Genomic DNA, 23736 nt, shown 5'->3' on the forward strand with positions numbered 1-23736 from the left:
GACACAAGGCACAGAAGAAAGTCGACTCTCTAACACTGTTGGTCTTGGGGTCAAGTCTAGGCATGACACAGCCCCAGCTTTCAAGGCCACTGGGAAATACTTCAGCAATGTTTCCACTTTTTCACTGATCTCTCCCCATTCATTTTGGCCCTTCTCCCGTATTTTGAATGTGAAATTAACAGGGCTGTTTGGGTAGCTCCCTCCTTTGTGTGCTTGGCCCCATGACACCAACTATGCTGCATGGCCTGGAGAGCAGGGCTGGCTAATCCATGCAAGCCCTTCAGAATGTCCCAGTGCTCCATTTTCCTAGGGCTTCAATAAGCATGGAGCCTGAAACGTGCTGTTGCTTGTGGGAAGAGCAGATTGCCCTGCTCAGCTACACGGACATGCAAGAATTCCCCACAGTGTAGCATCTTCCTGTCCTGCAGCGACAGCAGCTTTCAGCCTCCAGCGCTGCTCAGTTCCCTTCCTTTCCCAAGCATCCTCTCTCAAATGCTGTTTATCAAAGCAAGAGATAATAGAAGCAGAGGTATACACAGAGACAGAGATTTCTGCCAGCTCAATGGGAATATCTCACTCACTCACATATTTTGCTTTCCAAAAGGCAGAAATTGGAGTCATAGAATCTCAGGGTTGAAAGGAACCTCAGGAGGTATCTAGTCCCACCCCCTGCTCAAAGCAGGACCAATCCCCAACTACATCACTTACTAGCTTTGCCATGCAGTGCAGGTGGGGAATTAATAGGACATGGTCTGAAATCAAGAGTGACCCTGAGAATGACGTACTTCCATGACACCAGGCTTTGCACGGCCCCTTACCCTACACAAGTATTCCCCCAAAGCAAAGCAGAAAGCCCAAGGCACTGGCTCTGATAATGAGGGGTGCGATACATGTAGGCTGGGATTTCCAGGGGCATTCAGTACCGGCCCAGTTCTGCTCCCAAGTTCTCCCTGTGACTTTAATGGGTGCAGTTAGGCCTGCTGACCAGTTTCCCCCACAAGGAATAGGGGGAAGATGGGGAGTGCCAGTTAGGACCGACTCACCTGGTGATTCAGCTGAGCACATCTGGCCCTGGCATCTGTTGCTCGTATTTCGAGTTCCATTTCCAACTCCTGGAGTTTTCGTTCCTGTGCAGAACGAGGAGGAGCCTGACATGAGGGGTTTGCTGAGGCAAACTTCACCACAAGATAGAACAGCAACAATCTCTGAAAACCGCACCTTGTGAAACGCTGGTCTCCTGAGAGCAGTGCGCACACTCATGGAGCCAGAGACCATGGTCTATTCCATAGCTATGCTAGAAACGGAAGTTACCACTCACCTTCGCCTTGTGGCTCTGCCGCAAGTCACTAAGCTGCTCATCCAGCTGCTTCTGCAAAGCCCTCAGCTCCCCATCATGGAGCTGTCTCAGGCGCTCCAGCTCCCCTTTCAGCTCCTCGAGCTTCTTGGCTCTTTGCTTTCTCTCCTCCCAGGTGCAAAACCAAGAAAGAAGAGCAAGCAAAGTTGTAGCGATCTATAGCAACATCACATGCATATGTGCTCTGTCCCCGACCATCCCCACAGACATGGACACACTGTCTCTCCCTGTGTGGACAGGCAACCCACCAGATAGGACCAGAATCTCTTACAGGCAAGGCAACACTGAGAGAAACAGGCCAGAGAAAGAGGAAATCACCTTTTCATTGCCTGGGGCCTAGGGGGCACACCATTCTACACATGCCCATTAGTGATTCTGTCATCAGAAACTGGGGACATACAGATATTCAAGGCCAAGTTTTCTGATGTAGGCACAACAGATGCATCTGCAAAGAACTGAGCACTTGTTTCCTGTGCAAAAATCCATGTGTGCATGCACAAGGAGGCGCACCCATGCTGGCAGGACAGCCGGGACACTTTCCTTCAGAGCCTTGGCCCTAGACTCATTCCGGGTTGTGATACTGCTGCTCAATGGATGGCGTGGCCATCTACCACCTGGCATGGTTCCAGCCCTTAGACTTGCTGTATGAGGGGGTGGATCTGGACTGTCACTATGGGGCTCCTGGTAACTATTTCTGGGACAATGAGCCAATCACTAAGGACATCTACAGGCTGACTTTGGCTCTCAGCAGCATTACCTCCTCCTCGTACTGATCTTGAATCCTCGCCAGGACTTCCTTATGCTCCTCTTTCATCCTCTCCATTTTCCGGTCATGGTCTCTCTCCACTTGCTGGCATTTCTCTTTCATGAGCTCACTGAGCTGCAGTGGTCACAGAGGCAGACTGCATTACACCACGGTAAGGCACAATGATTCCCCCAAAAGCAGCAACTCCCAACGTGCACTGTTGCTCCAGCAATGCTGAAGCATCTCAGCGCTGAGATAGGGCAGCCCGGGTACACTCATTGTCTGGCTAGTGGAGCAGGGGTAAGCAGAGAGGTAAGAAACTCAGGCTGCAAGTGGTATGGAACTTACCTGATCTATGGCATCCCTCTCCACCACGAGATAGGGAGGCTTTAAACCAAGCTCTCTCAATCACGGCTAAGCATGCATATGGGGGGGGACGGGGAGGGGCACAAGGGGGCAATCTACCTCCAAGGCTGTTGCACAAAAATAATCACCTCTCGCTCGAACTCTGCTACTCGATACATTTTTTGCTGCACTTTTTGCTCTGCTCTCTCCAACTCCTCGTGCAGCTGGGCCTCCTCACTCCTCTGGGCCTCTGCTATTTGCTTCCGGAAGCTGGAAACAACCTGCCACAAAAGAAACCATGGAATCATTTGGGCCTTCCCCACTGTACGCAGCATGGCAAAAATCCATGTCCTCAGGCTCGCCTCTCCCTGACCGGAGCACGCCCAAGTGCTGATCGAGAGAAGAATCACCTTTAGGAAGTGGAAGAAACTGACGTAAAATGCACCAATGACATTTAAGGAAGCTATTTAGTGCAGAATTATTACAGATTTATTACAAGTTTTAGGAACATTGGCTTTTACCTTTTGGTGTTTCTCTTCTGCTGTAGATTTTAGCTCCTGGAGCTCAGCTGCAAACTGCTTCTCTAGCACTTCTGCAGCCTGCAGGAGAGTCAACACAAAGTCCTGTTTGAAAACCCCCATTTCATGTGAAGGTGATGTACAAATGCCCCATTTCAATCAGTGATTCATACATAACCTTTGAGAAAGCGCAAGGCTCATACCTTTCCCAATCTGAGCTGCACCTGAGCTATCTGGAGTGTCCTGAATTTACTGCCACCAATGAGACACAGTACTAGAATAGCGCATTGGCTACATGGGACTAGTTCTTTTTTTTTTTTTTAAAAACCCTATGGGGACAGTAACAGAGTTTCCACCATCCCTCTGGTGACCTGAGGCACTCCGCCTCAGTTTCCCTTCTCACACAGCATTCCTCAATAACTCACCATAACACTCCAGTAGTAATTAAAACACTCCCTTTCTGGGGTCCAATTTATTTAGGCCTTACGCACATTAATACTGCACACCAGCTTCACCCAGCTGCCTACTGGTTTCAGAAATCACACAGTTCTCTCTCCTTGAGACAGAAATTCCTAGCCTTCCTTCCCAGAGCTGAGTTATCATTCAAACAGCCCCTTTACTATGTGCAGGAGCCAGTGCTGCTCCCGGCAGATGCTTCCTCAAGCTAGCTACAGCTTTCCAGCCTTCTGCCCTGCCTGGGCCTCCTCGCTCGCTGCCACCGCTTCCACTAGCCATTCCCTGCTCCCCTTTGGCTGCCTCTAGGGCTGCCCCCTATCAGGCCCCATCAAGGCTGTTAATGAGCACAGGTGGACCGGACCACTTCCTTAATAAAGAGCCTATCACAGTAGCACCCTTAATTGCAAGGGCTGCCTGAGCCTTCTGGGGGACAGATAGAGGGAAGGCAGCATCCAGACCTGGGGAAAATGGCTTGCTTTGGCCAGGCGAGGGCTTATTGACGAGTAGCAGACACAGGCCAGAGCCTTGCAGGACCTGGCTGGATATGTATCCCCAGTTTGACAGCAAACCATTGGTAACGACTCTGGGTACAGTCTTGAACTAGCAGTAGTTTCACACAGACCACATTTCCCTCGTTTGTTTATGAGGATGTCATATGGGACTGTGTCAAAAGCCTCACTAACGAGATACAAGTGTAAGTGGAGATCTGTTATTTAGAGATGGGAAGAGACTTACTAGGTCAGGCCTAGTCCTTCCGATACCACCACGTATTAACATCCAGAGGGTTTCCACCCACTTCTTTCAAGACTGTTCCAGTCAGAGACGTCTCACCATTACTCAGCTTGTGCGGCTGTGCAGGCTACGCGTTATCCCACTACTTCCAGTTACACTGCTTGGCGCCCACGAGCATGCTTAGTGCATCACAGAATGCACAAGAGATTCCTGACACCCCTAACCAATTCCTCTCCCCCAGCCTACACCCTGCGGCTACTCACACAGCTCTCAAGGGCACAGTTAGCCTTCACCTGGCCCAGCTGCAGGCAAGGGTTACATGAGATCTGCCCAAGCCAGCACACACCTCTTACCAAACACAAAGAACAGTGTGTCTTGAAACCAGGGAGTCTTTGAGATTGTAACGTGGTGTATCTGCCCCAAGGACCACGCACTTGGTAGGAAACGATTAGAAGCATCTCCATTATGTTCCCCAGCACTTTGCCCAATGCTCAGGCAGGTGCTATTTGATTTCATGGGGTTGGCAGTACAATACAAGCCTTCTCAGTTCTGACTCTGCCCGGTAAAAACGCAAGTTTCACCTCTTTTCTCTCTCTTTCTAATCTCTCCTTTAACTCATTCAGGACTCGCTCCTTCTCCTGTTCCATCTCTGTCGCTTCTCTCTGCTGTGTTTCCTCAACTTCCACCTTCAGCATCTCCAAAACACGCTTCTTCCTCTCCTCCAAGCTCTCCCTCTCCACCTTCCGCAAGGACTCCCACTCCTCTCTCAGCTTTTGCAATGCAGCCTCTTGCTCGGCCCTAGGAGATTTGTGATAAGGGGTAAAAAGACACAGGTAAGTAGGACAGTCATACTGCAATACTGCATTTCGTTTAGCAACCAAGCTTGCAATACGAATACATGGTACAAGTGTGAATTGCAAGCCTAAAGACACAAACAAAAGCAAACTCGGGTTTTCAAACACGAGTTAAGTAAAGTATTACCTAGAACGTATGCCTTGGGAATGGGTAATTAGGCAGCCTGGCAAACAACAAAAGGCAGCTATTCGAAGTCTACATTTTGTGTTTGTGTTTCTCTCTCTCTATGTATATTTATAAAAAGTAGAGATGAAAATTATGCTCATTTTTTTCAGTTCCTGCCCTTGCCTGTCTCCCCCAACTCTCATTAGTCTTGATGCCCCTTAAAGAGCCAGAAGAGGTCTACTCAATCCAACCATCTCCTCAAGCATCCTAATCACAATGGACAGTGCAACTCACTTGTAGGGGGGGTTCATTCACAGCCCCCAGGTCATTAAAAGAGATGTCTATATGTGGGGGGGAAGGGCGGGGGGAAAATAGCAGCAGTGAGTCTCAGAGTCCGTGCCAGCTGAGTCAGGCCATGCTGTGAGGCTGAAAAGAGCAGTGTAGACATTCAAGGTCAGGCTGCAGCCCAGGCTCTGAGACTCTGCCACACAGCTTTTGTTTTAGGCTACGTAGACACACACAGAGAGGCTGAGCAGCCCAAAGGGAATCAGAAGATATACATTACAAAGACATCCTCCTACATGATGTTGCTATATCTCATTTCTATGCCCACTGATCTCTTCTGCTTTAGAAAGTACAAGAGGCACCAAGAAAGCTGGCCAGTTTTGCCATACATAAACAGATACATTTACCTCAGTGTTTGCAGTGTTATGAATATTCTCCAATGCTTAGGGAACTCTGTCAATATCGAGATTAAACCACCTAGTTACCCGGGCATCATCTACAGTAACTTCACATTTGTAAGCATGGCCACTCTGCTGCCTGATAGCAGGCAGGGTTTCTATTTACAGGGAGCAAAGGGAAGGCTCACACCCACAGCTTTACATAGCTTGCACTGAAATTTTCACCTTATTTTCTCCTTTTCTGTCTCGGTCTCTGAGCTGATCTGGGCTCGCAGCTTTGAGAGCTTCTCGACCTCTTCCTCTCTCATCCGCAGCTCTTCCTCCTCAGAAGCTTTCGCCAGCTCCTCTTTAAGAGACCTGAGTGAGCAGAAGAAAAGAAAAGAGATTCAGAGGTTTTAACAACCTTAACCAGCTTCCCTCTGAGACCCACAGATCAGATGCTGGTTCCCTGTAGGCGTTATCAGCCTGTCTGAAGCTTTCCCCAGAATTTGGGTCCCATTTATTGTCCTTATGCATTCAAATTTGGCTCCTGAGAACAAGAGAACCTCGGAGGTTCAAAGCTCTGCAGCACTCTTTCAAAACAGTCACTTCTAAAGAATCCAAGGCCAAGGAGTGGGGTAGAGTGTCCCTGGATTCTGACAGGAAATTACTGCGACAGCGTTTTTTTCAAATAAAGTCACGTAGTGCTGTGAAAGCTGAAAATGAAAAGATGTCCTCGGATGGCTGGCTAGATCCATTAGCAGCAATTTGGGCTTTGTGCTCTCACAACAAACTCTTTTTATGCTGCTTCCAGGCACCCTTTCTACTTGTCTTGTTCCTTTGCTTCTCTCCCCATTTCCTCTGGGTGCTCCATCTTCCACTCCTCCAACAACAAATTATTAAACAATCAATTTGTGAGCACCTAGAGGATAATAGGGTTACAAGGAATAGCCAGCATGGATTTGTCAAGAACTAATAGTGCCAGACCAACCGACTTTCCTTCTTTGACAGTTAGTTACTTAGTGGATGGCGGGGTAGTAGACGGGATATCTTGATTTTGGTAAGGCTTTTGACACAGTCCCATGTGATAGTCTCATACGGAAACTAAGGAAACATGGTCTAGGTGAAATTACTAAGGTGGGTGCAAGACTGGCTGAAAGACTGTATTTCAAGAGTAGTTACCTCTGGTTCGCTGTCAAACTGGGAGGGTGTATCTAGAGGTGTTCCACAGAGGTCAGTACTGGGTCCACTAATCACTATTTTCACTAATGACTTGGATAATGGAGGGGAGAGTACGCTTATAAAATTTATGGATGACACCAAGCTGGGAGGGGTTTCAAGCACTTTCGAGGGCCGGAGTAGAATTCCAAAACAACGCTGACAATTTGGAGACTTGGGGTACGTCTACACTACGAAAATAGGTCGAATGTATAGAAGTCTTTTTTTAGAAATCGTTTTTATACAGTCCCCACACAAAATGCTCTAAGTGCATTAAGTCGGTGGACTGCGTCCACAGTACCGAGCTAGCGTCGACTTCCGGAGCATTGCACTATGGGTAGCTGTGAGCAGCTACCCCACAGTTCCCGCAGTCTCCGCTGCCCAGTGGGATTCTGGGTAGAAATCCCAAAGCCTGATGGGGCAAAAACAGTGTCGCGGGTGGTTCTGGGTACATGTCGTCAGGCCCCCCTCTTCCTCCCTCCCTCCGTGAAAGCAACGGCAGACAATCGTTTCGCACCTTTTTTCCTGGGTTACCTGAGCAGACGCCATACCACGGTAAGCATGGAGCCCGCTCAGCTCACCGTCACCGTACGTCTCCTGGGTGCTAGCAGATGTGGGACTGCATTGCTACACAGCACCAGCTCATTGCATTTTGGCAGCAGACGGTGCATTACGATTGGTAGCCATCATCGTCATATTCCTGGGTGCTCTTTTTGCCGACCTCGGTGAGATCGGTCAGGGGCGCCTGGGCAGACATGGGAGTGACTCAGCCAGGTCATTCCCATCTTCTGCCGAGCACCCAGGAGATGACGATGGCTAGCACTCGTACTGCACCGTCTTCTGGTGAGCAGCCAGGAGATGATGATGGCTAGCAATCGTGCATCTTCTGCCGAGCACCCAGGAGATGACGATGGCTTGCAGTCGTACTGCACCGTCTGCTGCCAGCCTAAGATGTAAAAGATAGATGGATCAAAACAAGAAATTGACCCAAATTTGTTTTGTGAAATCAACGGCCTGCTAAACCCAGGGTTTTGAGTTCAATCCTTGAGGGAGCCATTCTGTGTGACAGTTGTTTGTGTTTCTCCTTGATGCAAAGCCACCCCTTTTGTTGATTTTAATTCCCTGTAAGTCATGTCGTCAGTCGTCCCCCCTCTGCCAGAGCAACGGCAGACAATTGTTTCGCGCAAAACCAGTTGAGGAGGCGACAGCAGCGCGGTGACGGGAGGGACATGGTCGTAGACTTCTCACAAAGTACGGGCCGGGCAATGTGCACATCCCGCTGATGAACTCTGCAAACACGCTGGCCAAACAGGAAATGAAATTCAAAAGTTCGCGGGCCTTTTCCTGTCTACCTGGCCAGTGCATCTGAGTTGAGAGCGCTGTCCAGTGCGGTCACAATGGAGCACTCTGGGATAGATCCCGGAGGCCAATACCGTCGAATTGCATCCACATGATCCCAAATTCAGTGCTAATCCCCTCATCGGAGGTGGAGTAAAGAAATCAATTGAAAGAGCCCTTTAAGTTGAAAAAAAGGGCTTTGTCGTGTGGACGGGTCCAGGCTTAAATCGAGGTAACGCTGCTAAATTTGACCTAAAGTCGTAGTGTAGACCAGGCCTTGGTCTGAACTCAACAAGAGGTGGAGGAAGTGATTGGAGGAGAGGCTGTTCTGGACTCGATTCTGACAAAGAGGGAGGAACTAGTTGTGAATGTGATGGTGGAAGGCAGACTGAGTGAAAGTGATCACGAAATAATGCAGTTCATGATTCTAAGGAATGGTAGGAAGGAAAACAGCAGAATAAACACAATGATTTTGATAAAGTCTGCCTTCTTGAAGTGCAGAGAATTGGAAGGTAAGATCCCATTGGAAGCAAGTTTAAGGGGAAAAAAGAGTTCAGGAGAGTTGGCAGTTTTTTAAAGAGAGACATTATTAAGGGCACAAGAGCAAACTACACCAACGCGAAGGAAAAAATAGGAAGTATGGTAAGAAACCACCCTGACTAAACCAGGAGATCTTCAATGACTTACAATTCAAAAAAAGTATCAGAGGGGTAGCCATGTTAGTCTGGATCTGTAAAAGCAGCAAAGAGTCCTGTGGCACCTTATAGACTAACAGACATATTGGAGCATGAGCTTTCGTGGGTGAATACCCACTTCGTCGGATGCGCCAATATATCTGTTAGTCTATAAGGTGCCACAGGACTCTTTGCTGCTAATTCAAAAAAAGGAGTCATACACAAAGTGGAAAATAGGTCCAACTGCAAAATGCTGAGTGTAAAACAAAACACCACAAGCATTTAGGGACAAGACAAGAAAGGCCAAGGCACAAAATGAGATTAAAACAGCTAGGAATATAAAGGGTAACAAGAAAGCACTTTACAATGCTGGGAAGCAAAGGAAGACCAGGAACAGGGTAGGCCCATCACTAAATGAGGAGGAAAGACAATAACAGAAAACGCAGCAATGGCCAAAGTGTTAAATTATTTTTTTGTTTCAGCTTTCACCCAAAAAGTTAGCACTGGTCAGATACACAGTGAACATCAGAGTAAAAAGGGTAGGACATGAGACTAAACTAGGAAAGGAACAAATTAAGAATTACTTAGACAAATTAGATGTCTTCAAATCAGCTGGGCTGGATGAAATACATTCTAGAATACTTCAGGAATTGGCAGAGATCTCTGAGCCATTAGTGATTATCTTTGAGAACTCGTGGAGGACGGGAAAGATTCCTGAGGATTGGACAACTATAGCATCTATCTATAAAAAGGGGTATAAGGACAAACCGAGGAATCATAGGCCAGTCAACTTAACTTTGATATCCAGAAAGCTAATGGAGCAAATAATCAAACTTTCCATTTGTCAGCACTTAGAAGAAAATGAGGTGATAAGTAAGTCAGCATGGATATGTCAAGAATAACCTTCTTTGACATGGTAACAAGCCTGTGGATAGGGGAGAAGCAGTACACGTCATATCTTGACTTCAGTAAAGTTTTTGATACCCTCTCACATGACCTGCTCATAAACAAACTAGAGAAATACAGCCCAGACCAGAGGTTCTCAGCCTCCTTCTGAGGGCCCCCCCCAACATGCTATGAAAACTCCATGGCCCACCTGTGCCACAATCACTGGTTTTCTGCATGCAAAGGCCAGGGCCGGCATTAGGGGGCAGCAAGCAGAGCAATTGCCTGGGGCCCCACGCGACATGGCCCACGACAAAGCTACATTGTCCAGGCTTCAGCTTCAGACCCAGGTGGTGGGGCTCAGGCACCTGGGCGTCAGCCCCATACGGTGGGACTTCGGCGTTCTGCCCTGGGCCCCAGCGAGTCTAATGCTGGCCCTGCTTGGAGACCCCCCTGAAACCTGCTCAAGGTCCCCTAGGGGGCCCCAGGCCCCTGGTTGAGAACTACTGGCCTAGACAAACCTACTGTAAGGTGGGTGCACAACTGCCTGGAAAATTGTACTCAGAGAGCAGCCATCAATGGTTCGCAGTCAAGCTGGAAAGGCATACTGAATGGAGTTCCACAGGGATCTGTCCTGGGTCCAGTTCTATTCAATATCTTCGTAAATGATTTGGATAATGGTAGAGAGAGTACACTTCAAGTTTGCAGGCTATGGCAAGCAGGGCAGGGTTGTAAGGATTTTGGATTAAGGCAGAGCTCACAAACAGGTTCTTCCAGATAGGTGATAAGATAAGTCTTGGACAAATGTAAATTAAATGTGGCAGGCCAAATCTGCATGTGGAGTAAACGGAGGGATGGGCGAACGCCAGAGACCAAACCCCAGGGGTTGTTCTCGCTCTGGGATACAAAGACAATGAACTTTGGAGGTATAAGAGGAAGACAAATAAGACATTTTGTTATCCATCACTGAGGATAACAGGACAGCACTTCCTGCATTCACGAAAGTTATGGATCCTGGCCACGATGGCTAGTGACGCTGGGAGGTTGCATTAGGTGAGAAATTGCTTTAGATGAGGATTTTAGCCTACTGAATGATACATGTAGATGCTAAGAAATGTATTGTACCTTTTGTTTTAAAAGGAACTTGCTGTTCTTATTATCTTTGCTCACTATCTCTTAATCTCTTTGTTAATAACCCTATTTGTTTTCACTATAAGTTGAGTTCGGTGCGGTGTTGTTAGATTGGAGCAGATACTCAGCGGATTCAGTTGTGTGTGTGTGTACAGTTCCCTTAGGAACAGTGAACCTGGTAATTACTGGGAGGGGGCTGGACACTACAGGGGAACGATTCTGAGGAGTTCGGAGACTGGAGTGCAGCAAGGGCTGGCAGAGCCCAGAGGAGAGTGCTTGAGTGACTGAAGGGCTGTCAGCGTCAGGGAGCTGCTACAAGACAGCCTGCCTCTCACTGAGCTGGGGGGGTGGGTAGCAGGGGAACTCTCAGTCCCAGCACCCTGAGAGAGTGTCACAAGTTACCGAACAGGCTAATATTCTCAGGTGTGTTAACAGGGAGTGTCACACATGAGACACGGGAGGTGACTGCCCCTCGACTCGGCACTGGCGAGGCCTCAGATGAAGTGCTGTGTCCAGTTCTCGGCACCACACTTTTAGAAAAAAGTGGATAATATGGAGAGAGTCCGAGGAGAGCAACAAAAATGATAAAAGGTTTAAAAATCTGACCTATGAGGAAAGGTTAAAAAAAACTAGGCATGTTTAGTCTTGAGCACAGATGACTGAGGGGGACCTGAGAACAGTCTTCAAATCCATTAAGGGAGGTTATAAAGAGGGCAGTGATCAGATGTTCTCCATGTCCACTGAAGGCAGGACAAGAAGTAATGGGGTTAATCTGCAGCCACGGAGATATAGGTTAGATATTGGGAAAGCCGTCTAACTCTAAGGGGAGTTAAGCTCTGGAATAGGCTCCAAGGGAGGCTGTGGAATCCCCGGCACTGGAGGTTTTTAAGAACAGGCTGGACAAACACCTGTCAGGGATGGTCTAAATTCACTTGATCCTGCCTCAGAGCAGGGGACTGCACTCAATGGTCTCTTGCGGTGCCTTCCAGCCTGACATTTCTCGGATTCCCCACAGCACTGTTCAGGAAGATGCTACCTGGCCTGCTCAGCACACTGCGAGGAGCATATTTAACAGAACCAGCACAAACACGACCCAGAGGCTGAGTGCAGAAGCACCACTGAAAGTTTTAAACAGAGAACCTGAAGCTTCTGACAAGGTTCAGCTCCCTGGGTAACCTTCAAGGCCATACAGCCTGACCGGGCTTTGACGTACAACTGGCCACATTCCCCGCTCCTAAAAGCCTTGTTCTGAAGTACCTGGGAATTCAGCATGTGCCCTGATGCTCCAATATCCAATTCTATCACCGCCACTTAGCCTAGGCTTGAACATCTGCCACGCTGTAAACCACTGAGCACAGAGAAGGATACTTTACCCAGGTTTACAAGCTGACAGACAGGTGCATATGCTGAAAGCTACATTTGTATCGGATCACAGCTCTTCCCGCTGGACTAGGAGGAAAAGGCTCCCTGCTCTACGCTGGAACGACCAAGAGCTTTACCCAGACACACATGCACACACTGCACATACACGCCAAGGATTTACATCGTGTCCATAAGCAGCGTTTATGGCAGAATGTTATTGTCCGTGAGATGCACAGACTGTCATGTGCAGCACAGAGCCTGAGGAGGTAAAACGAGTCCCTCATTCTTCTCCACCCAAAAATCCCAGCCCAGTCCCCCTGTGTCCAAGACATTGGCAAAGTGACACCAGTCTCTTTTCCACGGGAGACACAGTGGCTTGCAGACACCTCAAGATCACGGGGATGGCAGACAGGGGTACAGCACAAGCATGGGGTCTCCAGCAATGAGTCACAGCAGGGGAAGGTTTGGGGGCTGCAGGACGCGTTAGAGTATGAAAGGAAATTACCGGAGGGACTTTTCTTTCTGCTGATGAAGCACTTGAGCTTCTTCCTCCTCCTCTTGCCTCAACTCCTCCTGGAATCGCTGAACCCTCTCCTCCTTTGCTTGCAGTAAACGCATTTTTTCTTGCTCCAGCTCCTGCTTCTGCTCCCTGGCTATTTCCTTCAGGGATTCTGCAGAAGGCCAATTCAAGGACACCACTTGCTTCATTTCCTCCCCAAGTTGTCTGCCAGAAAACAGAAAAGCTGTTTTTAAAACAGGATAACCGAGAACTGGCTAATGCAATGAGAACAGTACCAGTCCACCTACCCTGCAAGGATCTCAAAGCCATGTAAAACGTCAGCTAAGCACCCCTCAATACACCTTGGTGAGGTAGGGAGGGGATACACAGAAATCACTGCCCCTACCACTGGTATGTAGCCACCTCTGGAGTGGAGCACAGCAGCTGCTGACCAGCTCTGCACGACAAGGGATGAAGAAGGGTGGCGTAGGTGGGTGCAAGCACTGGGGCGGGGGTGGGGGAGAAATGGAACGTGCTTCGCCTCACAACTTATCCTCTTGATGTTCCTCTCAGCATGCCTGGAGAACTGAGCCACCCCAGCGCTCTGTATGCGATTACACCACTTGCCTTGTCTCCAGTTGGGACTGCAGGGGGAAGTCAGGGAGGCAGCATGTTATTACCAAGTTGGAATTTAACCAGCAGCGCAGCAGGGATAATACCACAACTCTTACAAAGAGAGCTCTCGACAAGTACAAATGACATGCGGCCAGGGCATGAGTTTTATATTTCCTTCCAAAGACAGCACCTCCAGCAAGAGTCCCCAAGCACCACTGATTGAATCCAATACTGAGGCAGGGAAGGACCCCTCCTCCTGGAGCATCCTTGGATGTCGCCTACTCCTGTTCTGTGCTGGCCCATCACCACTTCGCTTGCAAGATGTGCCAGAACCTCAGTGCACGAGGGTCAGGCTGGGGGAAAAGTGCTTGGTGACAATGGAGCCACAACTGGCGCTGCCGGGTACTACTGGAATACAGACAGTAAGTAGTTACAAGGGAAGAGGCAGAGTCTCAGCACGGCCTGGAGAACAATGGGCTCACACGCAATAAGCAGCAGTTTCATGCAGTGACTACAGTATGAGAGCGTATGTTCTACGGGCCCGTTGGGCCAGGGCTCGGAGAATGGCTCTTGTAGAGCAGCAGCAGGATTTGGCAGCTGCCTTTTGTTTCCCTATAGGCCAGAAAGGTCTCGGCTGAATGGGCAGGAAAACAGACTAACCTCTGGGGAACAATTATTCTGTCGTGAAAAACAGACCCACAGAATACCTCTAGCATACGCAGGAAACAGGGCAGGGGCTAAGCCTCACAGTCGGCTCAGGCAGCAGGGAGGACGGGTAAGCAGAACTCCAGGTGGAACACATGGCTTCATAAGGCAGCCCCAGGCGCCCTCCCGTGGCAAGTGACAGCCAAACAGGCAGCCTGCCTCAGCTTCCCTCCTCCACAGTCCCCGTAACGTTACACAAACTCTCTTGCCTCAGAAACACCCCTCCTGGGGGCCAGTTTATTACTAAAACATCACACAAACGGTCTGTAACAAAAGCCCCAAAACCAGACCGTTTGCCACCTCCAGTGCACATGGTCCTTAAAGTCCCACAATAGCTAGTCCATTGACTCTGCCCTCTTCCACCACACCCAGGTGGTTCTTCGGTCCTCTCCTGGTTTTCTGCCAGGACAGCTGGACTGCAATGCACTCTTCCCAGTGGGAACCCCTCAGCCTCTCTGCTGGGAGATCATTCACACCAGGGAGCACCCATCACGTCCCTGGGCCCCCACACTGGTCTCCTGGGTCCAGCTCTCCAGTGTGGAGAGAGCAGTGGGTAAGCCCCTCCGCTGCTTGCCGGCCGTCAGCCCTCTCCGGCCCTCAGCTGCAGCTCTCTGGCTTAGAAGTGAGCCAGCCTTCTGATTTCTTGCTGCCTTCAGTACCAGCGCTCCAGCCTTGGGGAGGTCAACAGGCAAACCCCCTCCTGCCTTCACCTTTTCCCCAGGAACCTCCAACAACTCTCATCAAGGACCTCCACCCTCTCTGATTCACCCTGATCCTTTATAGCCCCAGGTGCTGCCATGCCCACTTAACTGGCCACATTCAGAGCACCTGAGCTGGCACAAGGCTGCTGGACCTTCAGCTAAAGGGGCCAAAAGAAACCAAGACCAAAGAGAAAAGCCAATGAGCGCAAACCCTTGTCCCTCCAGTTCGGTAACCTGTCCAAGAGGCTGGCAAAGTTAGCGCCAGCCAGTGAGCTACTCCAGCCATTAGGGTTCTGCCAAGGGACCCCCCAACCACCAAGTACACAGAGGGCTCCTTGCCAGCTCACGATGCAATGCCAACCCTCTCACTGGCCAGGTGACACTGTGGGAGGAGGCCTCAGGTCCCAGGGGACGTTAGAAAACAAGCAGGAGGTTTGACGGGGCTGCACCAGTGCTACAGAGGACAGGCAGAAGGCGATTAACTGAAGTGCCAGACTAATTCAGACAAGGGTAGGGGAAACATCTCAATGTTCTTCCTGATCTCTGCCATGCCCCGATTTCTAATCTGGTTTGCTTGGGCAGCAGAGTCCCAGGTACAGGTAATTAACTAGTCAGTGATTTATCTATAACCCTGGGAGAACACTCGAGGTGAGGACCTCAGAGGAAGCTTGGGGCTCTGAAACTCAGGCTTCTTCACTCAAGCAGAATGAGAATGCATTCAGACAAACGTTACGCAGGGAGAGGGATGAAAAAGCTCCAGCATACCCTTTCTCCGCTTGGCCTGGATTGTGACCAAAGGCAGCTTTCTTGCTTGGGAAGCAGCAAGAACACACTGCTCAGCTATCACGGGGTACAGCACCACAGCAATGCCTCTAAAAAAAGGAAACCATTAAACCAAACACGACAGGGACTCGGGAGAGCTGGATTCTAGTTCTGGCTTCGCTGCTGCCATGCTGAGTGACCTAGGAAAGCAGCTTCCCCTCTTCATGCCTCAGCTTCTCGAACGGACACACAGCACAGCCTCCTTGGTGGAAAGGGTAAAGATCAGCCTTGGGATACTGAGGATACCTAAGTGACTGCTTTCCTCCCTGCACCACCCTCCCACAGCTGCGGGGCTTCTGATGGGACTACCTACATTGAAACACTGGGGGAATGGAGGCCAGGGGTTCTCCCCATCTCATCCAGCCACCGCCTGAATTTGCTGATCTTCACAGGGACCCCGTGGTCCTCAAGCTTGTGCAAAAGAGGGCAAGGGAGAAGAGTTTCTCCTTCGCCTCTTTAAGCCAGGGGAGCACCGGTGTCTGGTTGATGTGACCTTCCACCAATTCCGGCAGCAGCACCTTCCCACTGTGCGAATGCAGAAAGGCCACGTGTCATGACAACGCATGCTTGTATGGCCACATGCTCGAAAGCGCCCAGCAGCCAAGGACTTTGGAAACTCTGGCTCGCTCTCTTTTCCAGCCTATGCAGTGGGCTCGTGTTTATAGTTAAAGGAAGATGAGTTGTGGCATGAGTCAGAAGGAAGTCGGCTTGTAAGAGGGAAAAGCTGAGGCTTCCCCACGAATATTATGGTGAATAGCAAACATGGGGATGGGCGGAGAAAAAATAAAAAATAAAAATAAATAAATAAAAAAAATAAAAAAAAAGAGAAAAAGTCAAGAGTTTAAAAAGAAAATGTAATTCAGTAATAACCCTGCTTGAGCTTACCAGGTCAAAGCCAGGGCTCTTTAAATACACAAGAACCATGCACAAAAATGGCCCTCTTTCCACTGCACCTGTCTGTTCAGAGAGAGCTCTGCCTTCTCTTCATTTGGCTAGTCACCTGATTCTCTAGTCTGCACACATTCCCATAGCCTGCAATGGGAGCGTTGTTTATACCGGGACTGGTGATTTTACTTAGCCAGCTTCACCCCTTCCCCAGCTAAAGCAAACCAAGCAGTGTCTGGCTCAAACAAACATGCTACTTATGGATGAGGTATTTTTCTGAATCAGTTATATAAATGTGCTGGTAGCTTGCCAGCCTCCAGTAATAGATAGCAATAGGATATCCGAAAATTCAACAGAAAACCAATCTGTTTCTAATTAAGCTTTTCCAAAGGGCAGCAAAGTTATGAGGCCTGAAAGAGGCTCCAGGGGGGGAAAAACTGCACTGGTCTAGATACAAAATGAAATTCTGCTTCCTGGGTGGCGAGATCGAAAGCTGCAGGCCTTGGCATGCTCTGACACCGCTGAACTGAGGCAGAGGCTCCGCGACGCTGCCGGGGAACAGGGAATTCAGTGATGTCAGTAACACCAGAAAAAGGGTGCAGCCACTACAGAGAAAGCGAGCGGTGTGGGGTGGGGTGTCCCTGAGCTATAGATAAATCACGCACTCCTAATACTGCCATGGTACCTCCCAATACATTGCCCATGCCAACGCTACATGTAACAGCACCCAAAGCTTATCATCCTGAGCTGACAACACTCCAAGCTCCTTGTTGTCATTTTCCACCCCTCCTACCTCAATTTTCTCTTTGTAAAAGCATTTATACTAACTATTCCGTTTTTCAAGGCAGGTATTTTCCTGGACACCCTCACACTTCCCTACCAGTGACCAGAGATTGTCTCAAAGTTGTGTGTACCCTGTGAGGGCACCACCAGTTCTGCCCAGTTACACCTGGTGTTTCAGTACAGACACAAAAAACTCCAAGATTGTTTCCACCAAGATTTGTTGCTGTGGGACTGCAGGCACCTGACTGCAAAGGCCGCCAGTTTAGTAAGCAATAAGCCACTGGCCTTTACTGGGGACTCTAGTTCTACCAGTTCGGGCTGTGATTCACCAGATAAAACAAGCCAAGGTGCAGTCCACCGTTCACGGATGGCAGTTAAATACATTTGATACTTGTGGCTCTGGTCTCAGTAGTGCTCAGCAATTATACTTTGAGGAATCAGCTCTCTGGCATAAAACTAGGTAGGCCTGGTTGGCCTTTCTAACCACACAGAGACGCTGAAGTGCTCTCTTCCAGGCAGGAAGTGAGCAAATCTTGCCTCAATCATTGCTGCACTGCCTAGGAATGAACCTGATAATCTAACGCCTAACCTGAATTTTCTAACGCTCAGTAATTAGATCATGATGCCTGACTCTATAAGGCCCAGTGGCTGGGCAAGAACAGCAGCTACTTCATTTTCCCTAATACAGACAATTGACACACTGGGCTGTTGGTTGCAGGACTGGCAGCAAAACAGCGCCTTAGGAACATGTGCACTTAGGAGCTGCACACTGAGTTTAAAACCAAGAGCACTTCATTTTCCCAGTGCCGACTGAGAATCTCGACTGAAAGCACCAAGCCACATGTTCACATTCAGCAGGGGTCCCCTAGAGAACAGCATACAAGAAGGCAAGAACTCTCCTGCTCAGAGCGCCAGACGAATTTAAGTCAAGCCCTTACTCCTGGTGAAGGGCTGCAGGCTCCTCCTCCTCTGGATTATCCAGCGATCCCTCCTTTTGCTCCAGGGCAGCAGTCTCTTCCTGGCTGGCATTCTCTAAACTTAAACACTTCTCTTCGGCCAGTTCGCAAGCACTGAAGGGGCGCTGGTCCCTCTCACTTCGCAGCAGTAAAAAGGTAACAGAACAACAGATTAGTGAAAAGTGGACTCCACTGCTTGCTCCATTTAAACAGGATGGAGGGAGACCAGGATGCAAAGCCAAAGTGAGGGGTGCACACATCTGCAACAGCACTGCATACCTGCCACCAAGGATACCAGTTAGTTGGTCCAACTCTGTTGTTGCCTAAGGGCAAAACAACAGCTCCCTTCCATCCTCCAAACCAGCGCTGGAGTCACAAGCATTGAAAGACTAATAGGTGGCTGGGGTATAAGTAAGTGTCTGTCAATCTCTAAATGCTGAATCCCTTCCAAGGAAAATTTCCCTTCTTTTCCAAGTCCTGGGAGAATTTCCCAAAGCATATTTGAAGACAAACCAACCCCCATTAGCAATATCTACACTGTATCTGAACTACAGCTGGAAATACCAGCAGGCATGCCCGTATCTGCAGCCCTACAGCATCTTAGAGGCAGAAAGACAAGAGACACTAGACAAGTACAAAGCAGCTTTACCAGCGGAGAGGAGGAATGAAGAATGAAGAGAGCTCTGGGAAGCAGGTATAGAGTGATAAGATGTTTGCTGCACAGAGGATGTATTTTCAGGGAGCCTTCATATGAGCAGCATCTCCGAGCACAAGTGCACAGGGTTCACCAGTGTCTACGGCAGGTCGTAAGGACTACTGCAGATCAGTCTCTCCATCATCCTTTTTGGAACAGGGCCATCTTCAGCATTAGGGCACAGGACCGTGGTTCCCAAATGCCCAACACACCAGAATATTATGAAACTACACATGGAGATTAGGTGTCTAACACACATTTCCTCTGCAAACAAAACATTCTACAGCTCCCAGGAGAGACTTGCGGGAAGACTGAGCTGCTGTGGTCAGAACATTTCTGTATTTTTAAACTTGTCACCACAAATAGAAAAAACAAAAACAAACAAACATCTTCCAGTCCCTGCAGTAACTAAGTGTTAGGATGTCCAGATTGTCCCTGGGATAGAAAATGTTGCTCTCCAGAATTAAAGCTTCAATAGACCATGACACAAAATAGTCTAGTATGGACACTGGGCCCATTCTGCCTGCTGTAGGAATGTACCCTCATGGAAATAAGCGGAATTGGTCCCACTTAGGTCAGGGCTGGATTCATCCATTGTCATTAACAGGGAGCCGGCCTGTCACCGGAGAGCATTTAGCCACTGATAAGCTAGCTGCACAGTACTGATATTCCAACAGGCCCAGTATAAAGTGGACTGGGAGGGGCTGCTTCAGACCCTGAATAATCTGATAAGTGACATGTAGTGACTGAGTCTCCCATAGTTAAATGCCATGAGCCACAACAGAAGATTTGAACTAGTCCAGGGCATCCTGATAGGACTGCCAAAATGTTAGCTATATTCCCCCAGGTCAGCAACAGAGAAGAAAAGAAAAAAGTTTCCTAGCCTTAGAGAAAAGCCAAATAGCCTTAAGGGAAACAAGAAGTTGGCTCTCTCTCTGGTGGAGTTTTCAGGGAGATGAAAGGTACATTGTTTGCTTGCCTACCCAGCAGAGGCCTGAAGCAGCACTGAACCCGCTGAGACAGCAGGGGAGAGGGAAAAGAGAAGAGAAGAAAGTGAAAGACGGAAGGAAAAGACCTTAAGATAAACAGCCCAGGGTTTCTACAGCTTAACAGGGGGATTCCTGCAGGGGTTGCAATGATCACACTACAATAGCCTCAGGTGTAGGCTGGATAGGAGAGCAGTGGGGATCTAGACCTCTACAGCCATCTTTTAGAGTACTGGCCTCTTTATACCATACCTCTCAGCAACTTTGGGTCTTTTGCTTTGCTCTTCTTCTAAGCTGGCTTTGCTTTGGTCCTTTTCCTCTTCTCCCAGCCTCTGGGCCTGCAGGTAAAAGCAAACGGTGTGGGGTTTGCAGACTCCATTACTCTTGAGAATTTACAGTCGTTCTGCAGAAGAGATGAGGGACGCCTGTGCTGCTTTGTCCCCGTAGCTGAGCACCACACCGAAGCAGCAAACAAACTGGCCCTCAGAAAACAGTCCAAGCAATTGCTAAAATCAGAATGCTCTGTCCTTCTCTGGTGCACAAGAGACCTCACCGAGCTTTACAAACACTAATAAACCTAACAGCCCCCTTGCAAGATGTTTTGAAAGCTCTAGTGATTTTGGGGTCCAAGCTGAGCCATCTGAAAAGGTTTTCAGAGAGCGGGGGCTCAGCACCTTAGAAGGTCAGTTCGGGCCCCAAAACCACTTGTCTCTTTTGAAAATGTTGGCCTGAGTTCCTAGCCCAATTTTACAGGTAGAGAAACAGAGAGACAGAAGTGAAATGACAGGCCAAATTCACAGCAGGAGTGAGGGGAGAGCTGGGAACAGACCCCCACTCCTGACTCAGTCCTACGCCATGGCTTCTCTCCAGGACAGCATCAGAGCATGAGGGGCCAGGCTCAGGTGTGTACAGGTGGAGTCAGACCCCAAACTGCCCTCTCACAGGGAACGCCCTTGGGACTCTGGGGCAGGAAGGCTCCCTCGCTAGCATCCACTGGGAGTGACTGCCGCTGCCAGGTTCACAAAGCAGCCTTGCACAATTGCCAAAGGACAGTGGGGATCTTCTGGCAGGGCAGAGAGGAAACCAGGGAGCCTGCAAGTTTAAAAGCTGCGTAGGAACATAAGCGGGGGTGAGAAGCAGACAACTCAGTCTCAGATAGAGAACCAATCCAATGAGGCCAACAGATGAGAACAAGGCTAGGGCATCAGAAACAGCCTCCCCCTCCACCCAGGGAAGGCAAGGCAAGGTCCGTTAAAGGCAACGCATCCTGGACCTAAGGCCTCCCTGCAATTCAGCTGTCGCTCCTGTGAGGGAAGTGCCCCTCTGGGAGGGAAAGGGTTACCAGCTCATCTTTCGATCTGAGGCTCCCCGCACACTCATTGGTGGCTGAGCACTCAGGAGCTGAGGCAGTGACTTTGCCATATGGAAGTGCACCAAGGGGCAGGGCCAACATTTAAAAAAAATGAAATTATAAATAGCAATGATTTATGCAAAATTTCTAGTAGAGCAATGAGCAGAAGGATTCCCTGCTAGTGCTGTCACATCTCATCACATCAACCCAGTCAGACCTCTCCTAGGCAGCTCCCTCTCTCCTGCCCCAAGCAAGTCATGGCTTCAGGTCCTAAGTGCCAGGCAGCTCAGCAAACATCCCCTGGCTTCAGATGGGATCCGTTACTGTCACCTCTGAAAGCACAAATGGCTATTTTTATTCCTAGAAAGATCTCGTTCCCCTACTAGAGTCATTGGTGGGGAGCCTACACTGATGGCTGCCACCTGGCTCTCACTCGGTCTCTCTCTCTAACTGGAGTGACCTGTACCCCTTGACACTGTGATTAAAGGAACTGCTTCAGGTTCATTTTTAAAAGCTGGGGTTAGCCTGTGTCTTCCGCAGGGCATCAGAGTTCTAGCCCCAGGGACGGCTTTGGGCTAGTGGATTGAGCAGAGGGCTGGGAGTCAGGAGGTCTGGGGTTTAAACCCTGATTCTGCCACTGACTCACTGTGTGACCCTGGGCAAGTCCCTTCCCCTCCCCCTACCTCAGTCCTGTCCAGTGGGGATCCTGGATAAGAGCAAAGTGGTGGTATTAGTCCGGTCTCCTGTTCTGCTGGGACGCAGATCTGTGAAACTGCTCACACTCAGGATGAAGCACAACATTGGGGAGACAGAAGAGGAGGAGAAATGACAAGCTCTTCTTCAAGAGGTAAATCTAGCCCAATTCCTTTCTAAAGGGCATGAGCAAAGCCCAAAGAAGGCAAGATAAGGATTCCCATTGACTTCAAAGGGAATCAGATCAGGCCCTGTGTCTGTTTCTAAATTAGCCTTTTACCACTATTGCTACCATTGACGCAGCTTCACTGGTGGAGCCAAATGTCAGCAGCTTAAACACTGTGTCCTCTAAGGCTGCCCAAAGCCAGTCTAGACAGCAAAGGGTTACAGCTGTGGCACCTGGTCCACTCGAGCTACACTGCTGGAGCGGAGCCAGGCGTAGCAATAATGGGAACACCAGGAGGGAAAATGCTAGTATAGATCAGACCAATATGAATAAGGCTGTTCTCAGAGTCAAATGAAAAACAACATCATCCTCCTCCTACAGAGGAGACCTCCCCTCCCTTCCAGCCCTAAAGAGAGGCCAGGAAAAATATTTCCAGTCTATATAAAATCTTCATCGGAGATCTCAAAGTTCTTGGCAAACACCAGAGCGTTCTACCCTCCCTCCAGGCAGGAGTTAGCCCCATCTATAGGAGGAGGATTCAAGGGCAGGGTGGGGAGAGTGCAGTGCCTTATTCATCATGAGTGCGGGAGCCCAGTCCCTCACTCTAGACAACAGACAGTGCGGCCTCTGCTGAGCCACTGAGCTCATCTACTGCAGATCCCAACACAAGGTATTCACTGAGAAACTCAAACCCGAACACTGGTCCCTCAGCTGTCACATAAGCAATTTTATTTCAAGAAACAGGATATTTTGCCAAAGCAAGCCCCCTATGTAGAAATAAACACATTCTAACCAACCAGAAGTGTCATTTGAAAACATCCTCTCTCGACACAAAGGAGCAGCTGCAGTTCTGCAGGGGGCACCATTTCAAACCCACCTCTCTTTCCTCGAGACAAGGCTGTAATAAACTCATAATGTGTCTGATCCAACGAGGAATTTGTATGCATGATACTTATGTTGTAGCAAAAAGGAGAGGGGAAAATATACAGCAGGCGCATATTTTGTTTTCCTTTCACACCTGATTATCTTCATTATTAGGCACAAGAGGACAAGTGTATTCTCCAAACGCCACCTAAGCAAACTTGGACTTCTACTCTCTGCCAGACAGGTGGCGAGTTTGTCACTTGGAGTGTCTTCCACTCGGCTGATTGACTCACTTACAATCAGCTCAAGGCTGAGTAAACCCCAGCTGGAGCCCTGACCCAATGCTTACCGACACACAGTGCAGTGCACTCCTTCAGCTGATGCACTGCCAAGCTTACCTTGTATGGTGGGTGAGGTAAAATTGGCTTGTGGGGGCTGAAAAATTGGCTTGGTAACAAACTGGAGACACACAGATAAAACCTCCAGATGCACAGAAACCTCCTTCAACCAGAACTGCCCTCATTCAGTCACTTCCTGGATGGGGCAACTGCACACACTCACCACACCTCTGTTCACATACCACATTGACCCAGACAAATTAGGCAACACCCACAAAAAAATGTAAGAGGCCTGGGT

At 49.1% G+C, this 23736-nt stretch overlaps 1 protein-coding gene across 5 annotated transcripts in view; it reads right to left on the bottom strand.

Annotated features, from left to right (window-relative positions):
• The window catches only part of CEP164 (centrosomal protein 164), a 74817-nt gene that overhangs the window by 20467 nt on the left and 30614 nt on the right, over window positions 1-23736 (bottom strand). For 4 of the 5 annotated variants that reach the window (XM_044996971.1, XM_044996970.1, XM_044996968.1 and 1 more), the window contains 10 exons: window positions 20279-20364; window positions 18329-18484; window positions 12886-13104; window positions 6019-6150; window positions 4732-4948; window positions 2966-3043; window positions 2594-2725; window positions 2112-2234; window positions 1319-1462; window positions 1044-1127 (listed from right to left, as the gene is read on the bottom strand). In XM_044996971.1, coding sequence (XP_044852906.1) covers window positions 1044-1127; window positions 1319-1462; window positions 2112-2234; window positions 2594-2725; window positions 2966-3043; window positions 4732-4948; window positions 6019-6150; window positions 12886-13104; window positions 18329-18484; window positions 20279-20364 — 1371 coding nt within the window. The remainder of the gene's footprint in view (window positions 1-1043; window positions 1128-1318; window positions 1463-2111; window positions 2235-2593; window positions 2726-2965; window positions 3044-4731; window positions 4949-6018; window positions 6151-12885; window positions 13105-18328; window positions 18485-20278; window positions 20365-23736) is intronic. The other variant, XM_044996969.1, reaches the window with a different exon arrangement.

The sequence above is a fragment of the Mauremys mutica genome, chromosome 22 (genome assembly GCF_020497125.1).
Source record: "Mauremys mutica isolate MM-2020 ecotype Southern chromosome 22, ASM2049712v1, whole genome shotgun sequence".
Lineage (NCBI taxonomy): Eukaryota > Metazoa > Chordata > Testudines > Geoemydidae > Mauremys > Mauremys mutica.